This window comes from Neopelma chrysocephalum, unplaced genomic scaffold (assembly GCF_003984885.1).
Source record: "Neopelma chrysocephalum unplaced genomic scaffold, ASM398488v2 Primary Assembly neopelma1_166, whole genome shotgun sequence".
NCBI classification, from domain to species: domain Eukaryota; kingdom Metazoa; phylum Chordata; class Aves; order Passeriformes; family Pipridae; genus Neopelma; species Neopelma chrysocephalum.
This window is the reverse complement of record NW_020897828.1, coordinates 172,658-192,996: the sequence shown is the minus strand read 5'-3', so window position 1 is coordinate 192,996 and position 20,339 is coordinate 172,658. Positions and strand designations below refer to the sequence as shown.

Here is a 20,339-nt window from a genome sequence, read left to right as displayed (position 1 = left end):
TCAGTGAGTGTTTCAGGGGTGAAGCGGAGCTGGAATGAGAGTTCATTGGCAATTCTGCCCCAGAATTCGACCGTGAATGTTTGATGGTGCAAATATTTACAGCTTTGAGTATAAATTGAGTATACAACTTCCTTGTGAGGGGAAGAGGAGGGGCAGGCACCGATCTCTTCCCTGTGGCGACCGGGGACAGGACCCAAGGGAATGGCCTGAAGTTGTGTCAGGGGAGGTTTAGGTTGGATATTAGAAAAAGGTTCTTCCCCCAGAAGGTGGTTGGGTGCTGGAACAGCCTCCCCAGGGCAGTGGTCACAGCACCAAGGCTGACAGAGCCCAAGAAGCATTTGGACAACACTCATACACAGGGTGTGACTCTTGCGGATGGTTCTGTGCAGGGCTAAGAGTTGGACTCCATGACCTTGTGGGTCCCTTCCAACTCAGCATATTTTGTGATTCTGTGAAATTATTAGCATCCTTATCACAAGGCTTATCAACATGCTTTGATGCCAATGACCACAGCATCCTTTGATTGTACTTCTTCGGACCACTAATAACCAAATAATTTGAAAATGTGAAATTCCAAATGGCCCGTCGTCTCCTAGGCTATACTCACATCCAAAATCTCCCGGGAAACAAGCATGAAAAATAACTTTTGGCTGTAATTTATGTTTTTTCATTTATGTGGGGTTTTTTTTTGTTGTTGTTTTACAGGAAAATGCTCTGAAAATACCTGCTTTTAATAGGCTTTTTGCTGGACCTCCTGTTGTCACTCAAAAGTAAAAAGAAATGACAGATGGTGAGCCACACAGTGTAAACTATCCATAGTTTTATTTTTAGTTTTCAATGAGTGTTTTCAGGATCCCAGTTCCATACATGGAGTACTGCATTTCCAGCCTCACAGAAGGGTTTTCACAGACAAAAAAAATTCCTTTCAATAGCATATTTACTCTTTGCTTTGTTGCTATTTAGTAGTGCATTTGGTCCTACCTGATCAATCCTAGAAATAAAGTGTTATATTCCATTGTGAGTGTTTTCAGGACACTGCTATGTTCAATCTTAACATTTGAAATGTGTGTAAACCCCTTTTAAAACCTAGGCCAGTTTCACCTCTGGCGTAGGAACAGCTTTACTGAGCTCACATCGCTCACTTACAGCAGAAATAAACTTTGCCCTTAAAATTTGAAAGTAATTTGTTATCATTTAACATTCTTAAAATACCTCTCATGCTCAGAGACCTCCTTGAGCAAATATGTGCAGGCAGCCAGTGAATTGTGGCCATCTCTGGGGCAGAAGGTGACAACCAGATGGAAAAAGAGCATCCTGGATAATAAGAGTAGAACCTCTTCTTTCACCTTGTGCCCTGGAAATTTTCACTGGTGATGCAAAAAGAGGGAGAAAAGGCAACTGTAGGTTCTGGGTTCATGGAGTCAGCCAAATCACCCCCCTCAGTACCAGGGAGGGAAGTCCCTGAGCCTGCAGTGAGGACGATGAGCTGAATTCTTCAAAGCTGAGTGTTCATAACCAAGGCTTATTTCAATGTGATCTCTGCTATAATTACTTCTGCATCTATGCTCCCCTTGCCCTCTCCTTATTCCTTCCCCTTCTATAATCTAAATTTTCCAGCTACAGCTCCAAAGCCTGGTTGTGATCAAGGAGAGGGCACAAGCTCTTTTGTGCAGGCGACAGTGCCCATGCAACCCGAGGGCTTTGTGATTGCCCCCAGCTCCCTGTCCCTTCTCACTTGTCCCTTCCCCCTCTCCCAAATATTTCTCCAGCCCTGTCTCATTGGTGCACTACTCTCCCTTGCCTTTTTTGGGCTGCCACCCTGTCAATCTAATGCAATAAGGCCGGGGGCAGGTGCAAACCCCTTGCTACGGCTCCTCTTACGGACCAATCCTCGTCCCAAAATACCTGAGAGCCAATGGAGTGGGAAAACCCGGGACCCCGGGGAGAGGGCAAAGCTGCTGGATTGCCTGGGGGAGGGGGCATCCATTTAGGACCCGGGTTAGCCCAGGAGCTGCTGAATTTCTCTTGGGATCGAGGTGACTTGTGGATAGCAGGCTCTGCTGATTCACTTCCATCACTGCCAACATGGTGATCAAAGTATTTGTGGCCACATCTTCGGGGTCTACAGCGGTAGGTGACTCCTTTAACATCCTCTTACTGCTGGGATCAGGGTGGGGAATTAGCCCAGAAGGTGCCAGGACAGAGCTTGCATTTGAGAAAAAAAACCACTGGAATTCTTAACAGTAATAATCCTTATTTTTATTGTACACTGACCACCTTATTCTTGAAAGCTGCTCAAGATGTAGAGAATTCTTCACAGTGCAGTCTGGCTTACATGAGAGCTTTTGCCACTGTTATGACATTTACATCTAAATTATCTGTCATTTAGTAGATTTACTATGTTTGGAAAAGTATATGAAGCATATATTCATTGAAGAAGGACAAAGTGGATATTGTATTTGCACAGAAGTGAAGGCAGATTGTCTGCAGTAGAAAACAATGTATTTGTTTTTAAAAGAGGCTTTAGGACACTCCTCCTGCAAAAGGGGAACTCGGGCTGAGAAAGAGCCTGGAGCTGAATAAAGTTATGCAGAAAAACTTCTTCCTCACCCCCCTCCCTTTCCCTGGGTTTGGAGAGTTTTTTGGTTTGTTTGGTAGTTTATCTTTTGGGTTTTTTTCTCGGGTATGTGTCTCTTGAAACGTTATACTGATGATTTTTAGCATTGAGATCTACTGCCGTAGCTGTCAGCAGAGTGTATCAGCTGAAGGGAAGGGCATGTGAATAGTGGGGAGGTTGGAAGTCCGTGGGAGGTGGGAACCGGGAAAGGACTGTTTCCTTTTATATCCAGTTCCCAGATGAGCTCAGATTTCAGTTTTCCTCTGGCACTCACTCACTGCCAGTGACACGGCTAAACAAACTGGCTGGTGCTTGCACAGAGCTGTAACTACATCTCTATCTCCCTGACACCAGCTCCATTGCTTCAAGAAGCTTCCAGAGTGGAAAAGCTCCAAAAGACACCCCCTGTTCATGGGACCATCATCTCTAGAAAATGAACCAGGGGTCGTTCACCAAAATTCCAATTGGAATAACACTGAGGAGGTTTGCAGTTCTCCCACTAAGCCTGACACTCTAAATTTACTACTGGCATTTAGCATTCCTTCTTTTTATAATGAAATGTAAGGAAAAAAAAAATAAGAAAAGAAGAGGAGGTTGGAAACTTCAGGTTTGGTAATTTGGAATAGTTCACTCGCTGCTCAAGGAGCTTTATAAGTCACCATACGCTGTACATGGACAGTATTTTTGCCCCTGTTCAACCTGTTTTGGTCTCCTGTGGAGACTCCAGGAGAAGAGTATGGAATTTTCACATGGCAATGTGCCTCCTTTCTGGTGTGCTGGGGGTGTGTGTAGCCGTAGCAATCTCAGAAGGCAGCATGTGTTCCCATTACCGGTTCAGAATTGCAATGCCAAGTGTTCAGCTGGAGCAGTTTTCCACATTTACTGATGAACATGGATGGGAGGGATCCTTTCAATGAACCTTTAATGAGTTTTAGTCTACATCAAATAAAATTCACTCATGCAAGGAGTCAGCACAAAATTCAATGTGTCACTAAAATCCTATTAAAATTAAATTTTGTATCAGCCTTGTACAGCTTTTCCCGAGAAGAATTAATTTAATCCCTAAAGAGTTTAAATTGGAAGTTTAAACTGTTCTTGGAGCACTGGTGATCTCTTCAAAGTGCCTGATCTCCATCAAATGTGTGCTGTTGATTTTGAATTTCAAATAGGATGGGTCCAGCCTCCTCTGGTGTAAATCAGATCATTGGTAAAGAATGAAAAATGTTTCTATTCTATGTAATACACGGTCATACTACTCATTGTTACTTGTTTTCATGTTAATAAATACTTTGTAAAAGTGACTGCAGTGAACCTAGTGACATTGTGGAGCTCTGGATCAGATGCTTGAATGATCTAATTCACTGTGGCTCTAGAGCTAATCTGCATTTTTCCCATTGAGGATTCAGCAATTTATTTTAAATATCTTCAGTTTTATTATCTTTCTCCTCCAAACTTAGCTGATATTGAACTATTCATTATGTGGAGAGCTTATTTATAGCTCTAAAAAGCACTAAATGCTTGGCTTGGAGCAAGTAGTAAAAAAAAATAAAATAATTTTGTTGCTAGTCACAGAGGTGTTTAGGAATTGGGAATATCCTGCAAGGTTCTAAATCATGGGAGAAAGAGTGTTCAGGTCTTCCAAAGTCTTGCTTGCTGCTGCTCATGGTTGGGGCACCTCTAAAATCCTTTATTACAAGTGATTTTGGTGACATTTTATGAACTTTCTCCCCTTCAAATCTGTATCAAAAGCACCGTGGGCAGGAGGGCAGGGGAGGGATTCTGCCCCTCTGCCCCCTCAGGTGAGACCCCCCTGCAGAGCTGCTCCAGCCCTGGGGAACAGCACAGCAAGGACATGGAGCTGCTGGAGAGAGTCCAGAGGAGGCCCCAAGAGGATCCCAGGGCTGGAGCAGCTCTGCTGGGAGGAAAGGCTGGGAGAGGTGGGATTGTTCAGCCTGGAGAGGAGAAGCTTTGGGGTGACCTGATTGTGGCCTTGCAGGACCTGAAGGATCCAACAAGAAAGATGGAGAGAGACTATTTGCAAGGGCCTGGAGTGACAGGACAAGGGGCAATGGCTTCAAACTGTTCCTCTTGCTGTAAATTGTTGACTATTTGCTTCTGCCGTGGGCAGCTGATCAACAGGAATGCACTGGATTGAGAGGATATAGATGATAATATTTCATTATGCATCAGGTGAACACAAGATTATCTGCAGATTTTCACAGAGTTATGAAATGGTTTGGGTTGGAAGGGACCTTAAAGCTCATCTTGTTCCAACCCCTGCCATGGGCAGGGACACATTCTACTAGCCCAGGTTGCTCCGAACCTCCTCCAACCTGGCCTTGAACACTTCCAGGGATGGGACATCCACAATTCCTCTGGTCAACTCTTACCCTCTAGCTAGACAGAAACAATTTAAAACAGTGTTTTATTATTTTAATGAACTAGCAGCCAGCGATGGTGGAACTCAAGCTTTGCTGAAAGTGAAAATGGCATTGATGAAAGAATATCCTGCTCACCACCACTTTCCAAGTAATCTATGCCCAAGCAATTTGAATTCTTCCCATGCCATCAGACGCAAGTGAGGACACAAACAAGCTCCTGCAATCTCATCTGTTCTGGGGAAATCTTTGCTTGTCCTCTGGGTTGTTACATCCTCAATTCCCCCCTCTGAGTGCTGATTGCTGGAGACATTCTCTTGGTTGCCCAGTGCTTTGTGCCACCCACAGCAAAGGTTTGCTTTACACTTTCACACTTAGTGTGTGTCCCAAGTCTTTGCTCTGGCTAAACCCTGGCAATGGTGAGCCTTAAAACACAGCACAGCTTCTGCTTGGTTTATTATTGTCATAATAAGAAACATCTTGCCTTTTCCTTATGCAGCATAATTCCATGTAATTTACTGTTTTACCTGAACATTAATTTTTTACACAGCCCTTGCCTGATTTTTGCTTTCAGACCTGGTGCTGCCTGAGCCTCCTGTGTATTTGAATCTCAAGCTGAAGAAGAATTGCTAAGCCAGGTTTAAAAGTTATACCTACAGCCATAAGCAGGGGAGCACAGAATCTATAGCTCTGTTTCCCTTATCTCCTCAGAGGCACTATCCATGTGCAGCTATTCCAGGAGCCGTATCCACTGCAGTGCCTGTGTCCAAGGGGACAAGCTGACACTGGAATTGCAGCTGACAGCACTTGAGTTCACTGCCTGTCAGAGCATGTGATGAAACTCCTGGTACTGGCTTGTGCAGATTTTATTAACCATTTATACAAATATTATTCTGCCATTTCCTCCAAAAAATCCTTTCTGCCACCTGAAAAATGCTAAGTAGCCATTAATAAAATCATCTCTGTTTGAAAAGTTAAAATAAGAATATAAATAAGCACCTTTGTGCTCTGTCAGCTCTGTGGTTTTGACCACTTTGGATTAGTGGTTCCATTCAAAGTGATGTGCTTTTTTCAGCTCAGCATAAATCTCTATTGTTGTCATAAAAATGTACACAATTTTATTTTTGTTATTTGTTACAAGCAGGCATAGATACTTTTTTTATTTACACAGGAAAGCTTGACCCTGAGATTAACTCAGTTGGTTAAAACATGGTGATAATAACACCAGGGTTGTTGGATCAACCCCCATATGGGCCATTTATTTAAGAGTTGGACTCAGTGATCCTTGTGGGTTCTTTCCAACTCAGATAATCCAGGAAATTTTATTCTTATTCATGCAAATAAATTCTTCCAGGATAACAGGCTATCACTCTGTTTCAGCTCTTCTCTTTTGTTAGATTATAGAAATACATAATCCATGATTTATTTCTCATTTCATTTCCTGTCTCGGACTGATTTACACCAGCTTGGTGTCATTTAAATTCAGGTGTTCAGATGTCTGATGTGTGGAAGACATGGTTTCAAATCACAAGATGGCTCATATGTCAGAATTACCTTGATGCATCATTCTGACTAAGTCAGATGGCAAGTTCTTCAAGTGTTGCTTAGGAGTAGCATTCCTTTATTAGGGAATTATACTGAGTATTACGTCTTCAGAGTAAAGGGATGTGATATAGGCTTGATGTCTGCATTCTAGGTCTGTACAGAACTATTCAAAGGGAATAAGGACCAGGAAGGATTTTTAGCTGTCACAGAAACTATGTCTAATATGTTTTAATTGTATCTAACATGTTATTCCTGGTCCAACTTCAACGCCATTCTGTAATGTGGGAAATACTGAAGCACAGGAGTTGAGCTGTACTGGATTTTCTTGAGCTTTCACTCATATTTATATGTTATATATTGATAATGGCCATAAACTAAAACACAAGAACCCCCACCTCAACATGAGGAAAAACTTCTTTCCATGGGGGGGTGAAGAGCACTGGAACAGCTGCCCAGGGAGGGGATGGAGTCTCCCTCTCTGGAGACATTCCAAACCCACCTGGACATGTTCCTGTGTCACCTGCTCCAGGTGACCCTGCCTTGGCAGGAGGGTTGGACTGGATGATCTCCAGAGGTCCCTTCCAACCCTGCTGGTTCCATGGTTCTGATTCTGTGATATTTAATTATCCCTCAGCATTAAAGAACAGGGACAGAGAGAAACGTGGCTCATGGACAGCCAAATGTCAGATGTAATTAGCAGGGAAAAGGAGGCTCTTACATGTTGAGGAGAATATGTACCTTCTCAGACCTGTGCTGACTTCAGGCAGGATTAGCTCAGGTATCTGTACACCACACTCATGGATCTGGGAACAGAGTGGGAGGCTTCCTGCTGAGCCTCATTCCCTAGATGGAGGTATCAGTGCTTCCAGGGAGGAAAGAAAGGAGCTGGGGGTGGGTGTATGGGGGGGGTGGCAGCGCTCTGGGTGCTGAAAAGTTTGAAGGCTGCTGGAGTAGTGGATCCAGCTTCAGGAACTTCTAACTTTCAGGAAGAATTGCTTCACTGAAAGGGTGGTCAGGGCTTGGAAGGGGCTGCCCAGGGAGGTGGTGGAGTCCCCATCCCTGGAGGTGTCCAAGGAATGACTGGACATGTCAGTGCTCTGGTCTAGCTGACAAAGTGGTGGTTGACCAAAGGTTGGACTCGACCTTGGAGTCTTTCCCAACCTAAATGATCCTGGGATTCTGTAAACTTGACATACTCGCATGAGTTCTTCTTCTAACAGCAATTTTCTTTTTAAAGAAGGAATGCTGGTTTTCCTCTTTCCTACCCAGATAAAAAAGAAGCAGCAAGAAGTCGTGGGCTTTTTGGAGGCCAACAAGATTGACTTTCAGCAGATGGACATAGCAGGGGATGAGGACAACAGGAAATGGATGAGAGAGAATGTCCCAGGTGAAAAAAAGCCTCAAAATGGAATTCCCCTCCCTCCACAGATCTTCAATGAGGAGCGATACTGTGGGGTAAGAAAGTGGATGTTTAAATACCTTCAGAGAGTTTTTTTTCCCGTTACTAGGAAGTGTCAAGCAAACTCCTTAAGACAATTTCAGATTCACTGTGAAGGAACAATCCTTAAGAAGCACTTTTTAAGCACAGAAAAGCAAAAAAACCCACCAAAAACCAAAAGATTATTTATATTCAAGAGCAGAGTACACATGGAGGGAAAACATTAATTTTGCATGGAAAGTGTTAATATTTTGTTTGTTTGACACAGATTCATCTGGGCTGTCAAGTAGACATCTGAGGCACCAGAGGCTGTGACCAGGAATCTTTCTTTTCCATTATATCATGCAAATAAATAGGAATGATTGTATGCTGGAATAGTTTTAGTATGTGGTTTGAATTGTTGAAATTATATTGCTTATCCAATTAATATCCCTCTCTTCATAACAGACTCATCAGATACTTTTGTATTTCCATATGTGCTTGTAACAGCTTCTTTCTCTTGAGACAGTTTGTTCAAATCACAGATAGATAGGACTGTGCCAGCCTGAATATTAGGATTGTGAATCAAAGGAGATAATCTGAGGCCTTGTTTTCCTCATAGTCTGGGTGAAAATACAAAGTCTGGAAAGTGCTGTGATATGATCACTGGAATGAACCTGCAAAGCACCCTGAAATGCAGCTCACATAGTGAGCCCAGTTTTAAGTTACTGCACAAATCCAGTGTGAACTACTGCAAGGTTGTACTGGGAGAGCAGGGATTTACATGCCACTAAGTATTCAGAATTAATTTCAGTGCTCCCAGAGCAAAAGTTGGTAGTACAGATGTTGGAGTGCAGTTTTTTTCCCCCATTTTCTCACAGGATTCTTAAAAGAGAAGTTGGGGTGTTGGAGTTCCTGTGCATTTCAGCACTCAGTCTGCACCAATGAAAAGTATAATTTGATATATCTTACTCTGGGGTTTGTGGCAGCCAATGCTGCAATAAATATTTCTGGTGTTCCCTGGAGAGTTTATATAGGGAATTAAAGAGTAATTGCCTTATAAAGTCCTGCAGCTGGTCAGCCTTGCCAGTAAATAATAAATACAAAGTTTTTATTCCATGTCTGAAGCTATTTCAGGAAGCCAAATAATCTACATCTTGAAATAAATTTAAGTGAAGGAACAGTCCTTTTGCAAAGACACCTCCATGGGGGAAGGAACTGCAGCTACTGATTTAAAAAACTAAATCAAAATTACAATTAGCCTAGAACTCTCCAGAATTCTAATGTACCCAGCTCCCAGAGCTCATAGCTAATGATCCCAGTGGGTGGATAACAGAGCCTAATTCATGGCATCATTATTTCCAAATAAATAAGGTAATGAGATCCATATCAGCTCATGAGCCTGTCCCTGTTGCCCAGGGGAAGGTGCTTCAGGGGAGCTGCACAGTGAGTGTGACGTGGGATGATGTGGCTGGTTGAGAATTTGTAAATTTGTATTTGTAAATTGGAATCATATCCTCTATTAATCTTCATTTTGCTGTGCTTGACGTGTCAAACTCTTTGCATCTCCTTTTTTTTTTTGATAGGATATTTTCTCTTTCGTTTTCTCAACTTTTTCTTCCTACTGATTTTTTCTCTCTTCATTCCCAGGTAGGGCTATTTTTGTAGGTCAAATCTGATACATTTCAGTTTTGCTCATTCTTCTTTCTGAGCTCACTCTTTTCCTCCCTCACCCTGAGAAAGAGAAATTTGGAGAGAGACATGACAACCTTCAAATATTATTGGTCTGAATTCAGCAGTGGCCCTGCTTCGAGCAGGAGGTTGGACTAGATGATCTCCTGAGGTTTATTCCCACGTGAATTATCCCATGCTTCCAGGATTTTGTAAAATATCTCCTGCTCCACTCCCACTAGAGGTGGGACAAGATGCATGAGGGAAAAATGCAGCAAAGAAAGTTGAAGTCAGAAGTTAGAAAATAAGCAGTTTTCAGGGGATTGACTAATTATCTCATGAAAGATCTTTACCAATGGATCAGGGAAACACCTGCCAGGAACAGTGTAGTGCTTCTTACCTTGGAGAAACGGTCCTTTGAGACCTTCTCCAACGTCCTCTCCTGCACTCCAGTGACATTTTGGGAGTGGTGGTGGTGAGGACAGAGGGGATACTGGGGACAGGTGAGGAGTCTTCTTTTTCATGCTGGAGTAGAGTGACATAATGAGCAAGAGAATGCAGTCCTGCTGCTAATCTGCTTTTCTGCTGGTATTTTTATGGATGTTCTGGAAGACCACTTCCCAACTTGTTCTGTAAAATGGGGGTTTCCTATGGATGCATTTCCATGAAGGTACATCGACTAGGAGTAGCTTTTCCTTGAGGTCAGAGAAGCTTAAGACTGTCTTATAAATAGCTCAAATCTTATTTTTCTCTCAGATTTTTGGTATTGCCACTTGGAAGAAATAGATTACAAATGCATTCATTTTGTATGCCCGGCTACAGCACCAATTTCAAGTATCCATCCTAATCCATCAGTGTTAGCAAATATGTCCTTATTTGATCTTTTTCTTAAGCTGCTTCTTTGCTCATGTCTAGACAGAGTCTGCATCTGTGTCACTTGCTAAATATATTGAGCACTCTGTTGCTCTTGTCTTTGCTTTTGCTTAACAAAAAAACTCCAGAAAACCAGGAAAGAAATGGAATGTAAACTTCTGCTTTTCTTTGTGAGCTGAAATCTCAGCTATTCTCTGTAAACTGAAAACTGTAGTAAAAAGTTCCCATGTACATACTTTTAAAAAAATCTCTGGATTATTCGACTTTTATTTGATGCTGCAATGTGCACCTGCAGCCCAGAAACCAAACTGGGCTGCATCCAAAGCACCATGGGCAGCAGGGCAGGGAGGGATTCTGCCCCTCTGCCCCCACAGGTGACACCCCCCTGCAGAGCTGCTCCAGCCCTGGGGAACAGCACAGCCAGGACATGGAGCTGCTGGAGAGAGTCCAGAGGAGGCACCAAGAGGATCTGAGGGCTGGAGCAGCTCTGCTGGGAGGAAAGGCTGGGAGAGCTGGGGTTGTTCAGCCTGGAGAAGAGAAGCTTTGGGGTGACCTGATTGTGGCCTTGCAGGGCCTGAAGGAGCTACGGGAAAGATGGAGAGAGACTATTTGCAAGGGCCTGGAGTGACAGGACAAGGGGGAATGGCTTCCAACTGAAAGAGTAGGTTTAGTTAGATATCAGGAAAAAATTCTTCCCTGTGAGGGTGGTGAGACCCTGGCACAGGTTGCCCAGAGAAGCTGTGGCTGCCCCATCCCTGGAAGTGTCCAAGGCCAAGTTGGACAGGGCTTGGAGCAACCAGGTCTAGTGGAAGGTGTCCTTGCCCATGGCAGGGGTTGGAACTGGATGATCTTTAAAGCTGTCCTGCTCTGATAGCAAGCTGGACTACCTTGCCTCCAGAGGTCCCTGTATTTCCATATGTTTGGCTGTAGCAGTTACATGAATGATAGAATCACAGATTGCTTTGGGTTGGAAGGGACCTTAAAGTCAGCTGGTGTTGCCTGGGGCTTTGACCACCACAATTCAAAAAGACTCCAAGGGTGGTTTTTTCATGCCCTCTCTGTCCTCTCTGACCTACTGTCCCACCAGGCACGTGGGGAAGAACTTTCCACTGATGTCCACTTGACAAATGACACCACTACCCTCCTCCTAGACCATTTATCCCTTCTCATACAGATATATTATTGCTTACCTGAAACTGCTCATTTTTCCTACTGCCTGCCTTGGCAACGTTTGCTTTTGTCAGCATTAGGAGAGCAAGAGTGCAAATATGCAATAGAAAAACTATTCCATGATCACTGTAATCATTCCTTTATCCCTCACCTAATACATAACAGCTTCCTCCTCAGTGTGAGGAAATTTGTGACCTTCCATTTACTAGGAGATGCCACATTTCCTGGGGGATGTCATTGCACATTCCCTGCTGCCAAAGAACATCTGATATGATAGAAGATGTACCCCCTTCTGATAAGGAGTTGTCTGGTCATTCACACCTCTTGCTTTAGCCCTCAGCTCTGGTTATCTCCAAGGCTGAGTGTTTCTGGTGATTTTTAATACACTTGCCATCTGCTGCTTTTCCTCAAAATGTTGTATAAAATATCAAGTCCACTTCATGGCCTTTCCTTATTACTGTCTTCTCCTGTTTCCCAGCTCTTGACATGTCATGCTATAGTTTGCTCAGGCTGCTTTAGGAGTTTTTGGGGCGTGGAGGACACAAGTCTCCTGTGTTTTCATGGCCATGTCAAATTCCAGCCCTTGGAATCTGCAGAAAATCCTCCTATTTTTGTTTCCTGAGTTCATGGGTGGGGTTGCAGACCCTGCCTGGGTTAGATGAGAAGGAGAATCCCACAGCAACAGGAAAGCAGCAAACAGATCGTTTGAGCAGTGGGTGGCCTGGGGCAGCAGCACGTTTTCTGCCTGCTCAGGACAAAATGTGCTCCAGGGCTTCTCCCAGCCTGGGCAGTTCCCACTGCCTGTGACTGTGTGAAAGCCAATCTGTCCCCCAGATAAATGGGTGAAATGGGCTGTCATTTATCATGTCTGTTAAGCTCTTCCAAACTGGACTGAAATGTCACTGAGTCCAGTCTTGTTGACATTAAGGTGGCTGCTAAACCATCCACTCCAGCTTTGCCCTGGGATTACTCTTGGCCAGTAATTTATTCTCTGGAAACACTGAAAGGGTGCAATAAAACAACTGGGGTCTAACCCAGCTTTACAAACGAGTCTCAAGGATGACTCAGCACCTTATTATTTACAGGCTTCTATTTCTGGAGTTATTTGGGATTAGAGGAAGGATGATAACATGCTCAAGGCAGTAGTGCAGGACTCAGCAGACAGGTTCAGTCCCCTGTCCTAGACCTGGTGTTATTATGGGCCAGAGTTTCTGCTGAGACCTTAAACACACATTGATTTTCACCTGTGTGAGTCCTGAGCTTTCCAGTAACAAAACAGTGACAGCAGAGCTTCCTTAATTGACAGGTGAAAACAGTAAATACCCTACAAGTTCTAGAGGCAGGACAGGAGGCCTCCCTCCCATCTTCCTACTTATATTAGCCCTGAAAACAGGCATTTAACATAAGGATTTATCTGTTCATGTGTGGACAAGACATTTTGGTTGACACAAACATGTCAGAGGGAACAGCACAGCCCTTTGCTAAGTTGGTGCGAAAAATAGCTGCATTTTCTAACAAGGGTGCCTTGCTTTAAAATAAAGTTTCCTTGTCATCATTTCACCTGTGCTATCATGTTGAGTGTTGTCTTTTATTTGAGGGCCTGTTTTGTATTCTTAATCACAGCAAGTTTCATTCTAACATTTCAGTGGGAATGGTTTTGGCTCGGAGTGCACAGCTGAGGCACATTAAAATGAGACACTTAATTTTATCTGATTCTGACATCCATGGGATATAATTAAAGTGTAAGTCTCTGGAGAGATTTGCCCATTTATTAATTTTATTGCCTATATGAAACTCCCTTTATCTGTGTTTTCTTCCTGGGGCTTAGATAATGCAGGCAGGAGTACAAATTCATGGTCATCCTCATCAATATAAGATTTACCTGCATTGGTCTCTTCCTCCTGTGCTTTTTATTTGATTTTTGATGCCAATTCTCTTCATTTGTTTTATGTGTGGTTTTTTTTTTTTTAGGATTTTGAATCCTTTTTCTCTGCTAAGGAAGAAAATATTATTTATTCATTCCTGGGCCTTGCTCCTCCTCCAGGCACCAAGGTATGCTCTGCTGTCCTTCCATGGGGATCATTTATTTGATTTTAATAAAAGATGAACATAGGCAGTGACTCAGCACGTCACAAGCAATACTTTAGATTCTGGTGCAGCAAAGTGTTGTTAGGTGGGGAAAAAAAAAGTGGCTGGTTCAGTAAATACTAGAAAATCCTTCTTTCTTTCCTTCTTTCACTGCAGCCTTGTTACCATGGCTCCAGCTGATGGTTTTGTTGTTGTTGACACAAAGCAGTATTTTATCACGTTCAGCTTTTAAATGATGCAGAATTTCCTGATGCAATTTCTAGGCTGTGTTACAAGAAACCTTCCCTTCCCCCTGAGGGCACCAAACAGGGTTTGTCCTGGCCCCCAACAGCAGGGCTGTGGGCTGAGGAGATAAAGGCTCACCCAGGGCTTCACCAAGTCTCTCTGGCAAATCTACCCATGGTTCTCCATCCACTGTATTTTCACAATGTTCTAATAGATTTCTGGCAAAAGAAAATTGTGTTATTTTGGTGGGGGGTTTTTTCCACATTTTTTTCAGTGTGTTCTTTTTAGCCATCAGCGTGTTTTCTTTTTATCAGAGTCTTCTTCTAATTAGAAGTTTCATAACAGAGAGCATTATAGCTCCCTTCTCCTGAGATCATGTCAGACGATAAGAAAATGTTGCCACCTTTTGTGGGTGATTCAACAAAATAAATGAATCAAGAGGGTGAGGAGAGAACTCTGCTGATTTGTGGTGACCTGGCTGAGGAGCTGCCTTGGAGCAGGAGATCTGCCTTCTGGTCCAGCTCTGCTGCCAACTGTGCAGCAACTCGGAGTGAAACACCATTGTGAATGTCCCTGTTTATCCTCTGCTCTAAAAGCAGAGAGGAAAAGGAGCCTTTGCTAAGTGCTGTGAGAGCTACAGCTGAAAAGGCACCCAGGGGAGAGCCCCAGTTGTTATAAATGTCTCTGACACCGAGTCCCTGCGTGATCAGGAGAGTCATTTCTGCTTTAGCTGTGCCATCTCCCACCCAGGGAAATAAAAATGACTCGCCTACCTCACGAGGGTCTTGTGAGAATTCATTTAATTAACATCCACAAAGCCATGAAAGGCTTAAAGGACTGCAGGTACTCCATATTATAACCATTATAAAAGATATGTGGAAAATCAATGAGATAAAGAAAATTGCATTTTCCCACCTTCCCACTTCATAGATTATCTGCTCCTTCATGCAAGGCTCAGTTAGATACCATGTCTACGAAGCAAAGTAATAATTTTTTAGAATTCATTCCTTCCCAGCTGACAGCAGAGGCTGTTACAGCTTCTACTTCGTGACAACCTTGTAAATGCTGAAAATAATATGTTTGGTACATTCTGCTGGGCAGATTCCTGCTAGTGCAAGGGTGGTTTACACTGATTAACTGCTCCTTGGTGGTGGCTCCAGCCCAGAAAGTGGAAATAACTGGGAGTGTTTATAAAAAGTCCATGTAAAAAGTGGAATTTCTACTGCCTCTGAGAGAGACACAGGCAAGTGTTTTAGCATTTCTTGCAGAGGTGTTTCTCAGCACCTCTGCATGAGGGGTTGGCTGTGCTTTGTCACACAAATAACCTTCCCCCTCGCTCAGCTGTCACCTCGACTTAGCACAAGCACAATGGATGGCTCGTGACAGTGACTTCCAGCAGCAGAAATCTGGGATAATAAGTCAGGTGTGGAAGGGTTGGTGATGATGACACACGTGACAGAGTTTCCTTCTTATCCCTTCTTAAATAATTGCATATTTTTTTTGTCTGGAATATGGTGATATAAAAGAAGCAAACTGTAAAGCGTGGAATCACCACAGGTCGGTAAACATTTGCTTTCTAGGCATTTTTACTGGGGATTAATCTTTATAAGATTAATATGAATGTTTTATACTCTTCTCTTAAAACATTCTATGTCTTTTTCCATCCATCCTCTGTCTCATACTGCACCAGGAGTAGAGAAGCTCTTTAATGACCTCGATGCTGTTTCACAGCACAGTCCAACAGGATCCTGATCCAGGACTGTTTTGACCCTATTCCCTAAAAGAACCAGATGAGCCTTTTGTGGCTCCCTAACAAATCATAACGTCCCAACAAAACACTTGTAGTGAAATTCTCTCCAATTAATTGCCACTGCTCAGTGCAAAATGCACGTTTCAGTCCTGCAGATCCTCCTTCTGTAGCCCCGATTTCTCCCTGGGTTGTGTGGCTACAACTGGTCACCAGATCCACTTGTTTACTCTGAACAGTCACTGCCCAGTGCTGGAGCTGGGATGGTGCCACAGCTCCATGTGCAAGTTGATCCACACTTACAGAGTGACTCTGGTATGTCTGGGGCACATCAGACTTGTCACCAAGGTGCACACTGACTCTAAGACACATGTAAAGAAGCTCTGAGTGTACACAGATGTAAAGGAGATCCTTCTCACACCAGCAGCAAACACAAAGTAGCCTTTACACCTTGTTATTTAAGTATTCTCTTACTTATAAAAAGCTGTAATTGTTTCAGTAGGAAACAATTATTTATTCCTTTATTCCTGACTGAGAGATCACTCAAATCAGTGATAGATTTTCTGAAGGATCCCATTGAATCTTGGATTAGTGACACGAACAGTGGTGTCCCAGTAGAAGGGGTGTGTACATTTGAACTATAATAAATGTAGTTTGTGGCTTTGGGGTCAGGTGTGTCAGCCTCAGCTGCTCCCAAAGTTGAAGACATTTCTTTTTAAAGCCAGTGCCACTTTTATGCTTAGTCTGAGACCCTGTGAACTCAGTGATTTACCTGAGCAAATACATTTAAATTGTATTTAAATATATTAAAGCTTTAATCTTAGTATTCTTGATCTTAATATCCGGAATCTTGATACCCCAAAATCCATAGATGCTTGAGCTTAAGTCTGTTAGTGGAAGGAGGCTTCTCCTAAGTTTGCTTTGAATTACAAATTTACAGTGTGTGTAAATGCCCTGCCAGCCAGTCTTTATAAATGGTACTTCCTTTGGAATTAGTTGAAAATTAAATTCTGTGTTTCTATGGAGAGTCAGTATAACAATGATATTCCCAATGTCAGAGTTCTCCACGGAATTAACAAGAACTCTGGATGTGTGTGTGTGTTCTGGCTGACAACAAGCTGCTCTAAAGTTAAGTGCTTTCAGCTACAACTTTTTTTTTTGCCTTATAAGCTGAGTAAATATGTGATTCATCTGAGGTAGATTTACACAATAGGTTCGTTTTAATTAGAATGCCTTCTTTGCTCTTTATGTGTTTTATGTATCTGCCAAAACAAATTTAGCATATGGATTTTAAAATGTTAATATTCATGCTGGTAATAAATATTTAACTTATTTCAAGACCAGGCTCTGAGCAACCTGGTCTAGTGGAAGGTGTCCCTGCCCATGGCAGGGGGTGGAACTGGATGATCTTTAAGGTCCCTTCCCACCCAAACCATTCTGTGATTCTATGAATTAATTTTCATTAACACCATCCTTTTCATTTTGGGAACTTCTGCCAAGAAAGTATCTCTAAGAAGTTATCATTTGCTTAAAAAAATAATGTATTAACATAATGTTGCACAAGAGAATTTCAATATATGTTTATGTTACTACATATTTTAATCTTCAAATATTTTGCTGGCCGATTGGGGGAAAAGTAAAAGGCACATTAAGCCAAACAAATGCCTCTGGAGATCTTTTTTTTAATAACAATGCCACCAGCATCAAGTGCAGTGAGCCCACAGTTTTATGTGGACTTGAAAATGAGACAATATTGCCAGAAAATGAAATTATCTTTTCTCCTTCCTCCTTCCTGCAGCTCCTCCAGCTCACTCCCAGCTGCTCATCCCTCTTCCCGAGCATCCCCCATGTGCTGGCAAAAACATTCCTGCAGCTGTGTAACAGAGTGTGAAAATGGTGTGGGATAGAAATGTTTGGCTTTTTAAAGCTTTAATCTTGATCAGGCTCCTGTTCCAATTGGAGAGGAAGGGGAATTTAGGAGCCTTTGTGCCCACTCTCTTCTCACTGCAAGTTCTTCACTTGTAAAACTTATTTTCCATAATTCAGGAGACAACTGCCAAGAGAGCACCAAATCTTACAGACAATGAAGTTTCAGGAAAAAAGATCCATTCCTAACCTCTTTTCTATCATTTTTGTCCCTGTCCAGCAGAGCTTGTCAGCAGGAGGACGTGTCTGATGTCCCACACCAGATCCCTAGGCCAGCACTCACCCCAGCCTGCTCTGGGGATAAAAGCTGGAGAGCTGTGCCCATGTCAGGGTTCTGTAGGATAAGAACACTGGCTGAGGAGATCATCTGTGATGGGGACACTGGAGGAGGACTTGTGAAGCTTAAAGGACGGGGGATCATTACTGGAGGCTTTTCTTTAACAAATGAAACTGTGGAAAAGCAGCAAAACTCAAATGGAACCAGGGGATGAGTTGTAAGGGCTTGGTCACAGGAAGGAGCCAGTCCCCTCTCAGGGATGTGCTGCCCTGTCCATAGGGTGTAGGACTCAGGATGACATAGGACAAGACCTTCCCCGAGCCCAGTTCTCTGTTGCTGGAGGAAACCACAGCAGACAACACCTCTCAGAAGGGGCCAAATTCCCTTTTAATGAATTGGTTCCTTTGCCTCAGCTTCTCTACTATAAACCCCTTTCAAAATCTCACACCGATGCTGATTAGAATTTTTCTTTAAAGCCAATTTGTACTTGTTTTGCATCTACCTCAGAGCTCTTCCTTATCCTATCCCTCCCTGATGTTTACTCTGATCTATTTTGGGATATATCATATCCCCTCCCAGCATCTCTTTCAATAGATTAAAGTAATGAAGCTTTTTTTGTCACCCTTTCATAGGACAGGCCCTGCCCTCCCTCAGATGTTCCTGTAGCCCCCTCTGCACCTGTTCCAGTCTGAGCTGCTCTTTCTTGAGCCTGAGTGACTGGGATGGCAAAGAGAGATCCAGAGGACACATCTGAGAATCACATCACATTTATTACCTTTTTCACTGTCACACTCATGCCTCAGTTATTCTGTGCTTATTTAAATACATCCATCTTCTCCTTCCTTGATGATCATTGACCAACAAGCTCCCAAAATGCAACAGAAAAACCTGTTTCTAGTCTCTGCCCCAGAACTGCTTGTCCCAAACAATGTGACTTTGCTCTCCCTGCTGTTGCATTTCATCCTGTTTCTGCTGTTCCACTCAAGGCCATACAGGCCTCCTTTTATCTGACACAGTGTGTGAGCCAGGGTGACCTTTCTCAACCTCCTGGTTGAGTACAGCAGGACTTCAAATAAAGAGCCTTCTAGGAGGTGCTTGGTCATAGTGCTGGAATAAGTAGACTTGACTGACTGCTGTAGGAACAGTTTCCTGATGTTTTTCAGCAAGAAAGTTGAGATTATATATGAAATCCTCAATTACTTCTGTTTTTCTGTAGTTTCTTGATGACCCTTAATTGGAATTCATGCTGGTGAAAAAGCTTTTTTTCCCTGAAGCTTAAATGTGCCATCAGGGTGAACATCTATTCTACTAAATTTTCCACAGAAAAGTTAGAGAATCTGCTGTGCTGAGCAGGGCTTGAATTCATCTTTTCCCTACAAAATTCATGCTTTCCCTACACAATTCATGCTTTCCCTACACAAACCCCAACAGATCCACATGCCAGCAAGTGGTCCTTCCACAGGAACCCAAAAGGGTTGGATTTCCACTTGAGTGCTGAAACAAAATTAGAAAAAAACACACCCCGAAATGGTAAAGTCAAGAATTTGATAGAAATGAATTGCTGATTATGTGCTCTGAAAGTAACAAGGACTTCTCCTCTGCTGCCAGGAGACTGAAAAGTCTGATGCCAAGGAGGAAAAGTCAGATGTCGTGGAAGAGAAGTCTGAGGCCACGGAGGAAAAATCTGAGGCCACAGAAGAAAAATCTGAGGCCACAGAGGAAAAGTCTGAGGCCACAGAGGAAAAGTCTGAGGCCACAGAGGAAACTGAGACCCACACAGAAGATAAGGCAGATGAAGGGGCTCCTGAAGAGGCTCAGTCTGATGAGGCACCATCAGAAGACCAACAGGTAATTTTTCCTTTCTCTTTGTGGAACGAGGGTTTTACCTGTGCTAAGCACAGGAAACGTAAGCCCACGGGTCCTCCCAGTGTGCCTGAGGGTGGGAAGACTGATTGCAGAGGGGTCCTGCTTGTCTTCTGGATGCATTTTCTTTGATATCAGGATGCTATGAAACTCAGATTAATAATTTCATAGCCTCCTTTTGCCACTTGTTACCATAAGCTTGCTTTTTTTTTTTTTTTTGGATGGCCATTTGGAACCAGACCCTAGTTATGGAGAATAATTTAGGACTCGACATCTGAGTCCTGCCTGGGTGGAAGAAAAAATTGCCAGCATCTGCAGTGCTCGTAAATCTCCTTGTTAGTGTTTGTTGCAGATCTGACAGTGGCTTCTCCAGGCTGTGGAGAATCCCCTGGGCATTGGAAAAACAGAGAGCAGTGTTTTCCTGTCTGTGGGGTCATGGTCTGACATTGCAGCCACATGGGCACATCTCAAACTGCAGGGCAGCTTGGCATTTAAGGGTGGGTTTATTCTGGCATTTAAGGGTGGGTTTATTCTGGCATTTA

General features: G+C 43.1%; 1 protein-coding gene across 4 annotated transcripts in view; it reads left to right on the top strand.

Moving 5' to 3' along the window:
* The first annotated feature begins 705 nt into the window (after nucleotides 1-705).
* The window catches only part of LOC113976532 (SH3 domain-binding glutamic acid-rich-like protein), a 26,687-nt gene continuing 7,053 nt past the window's right edge, over nucleotides 706-20,339 (top strand). Inside the window, exons 1-5 of one of the 4 annotated variants that reach the window (XM_027701803.1) lie at nucleotides 1,952-2,130; nucleotides 7,810-7,995; nucleotides 13,643-13,723; nucleotides 19,543-19,623; nucleotides 19,666-19,782. In XM_027701803.1, the coding sequence (XP_027557604.1) occupies nucleotides 2,086-2,130; nucleotides 7,810-7,995; nucleotides 13,643-13,723; nucleotides 19,543-19,623; nucleotides 19,666-19,782 (510 nt within the window). In that variant the 5' untranslated portion in view covers nucleotides 1,952-2,085. Of the gene's footprint in view, nucleotides 791-1,951; nucleotides 2,131-7,777; nucleotides 7,996-13,642; nucleotides 13,724-19,542; nucleotides 19,783-20,339 lie in introns of those variants that run through there. The other 3 variants (XM_027701802.1, XM_027701801.1, XM_027701800.1) reach the window with 3 other exon arrangements.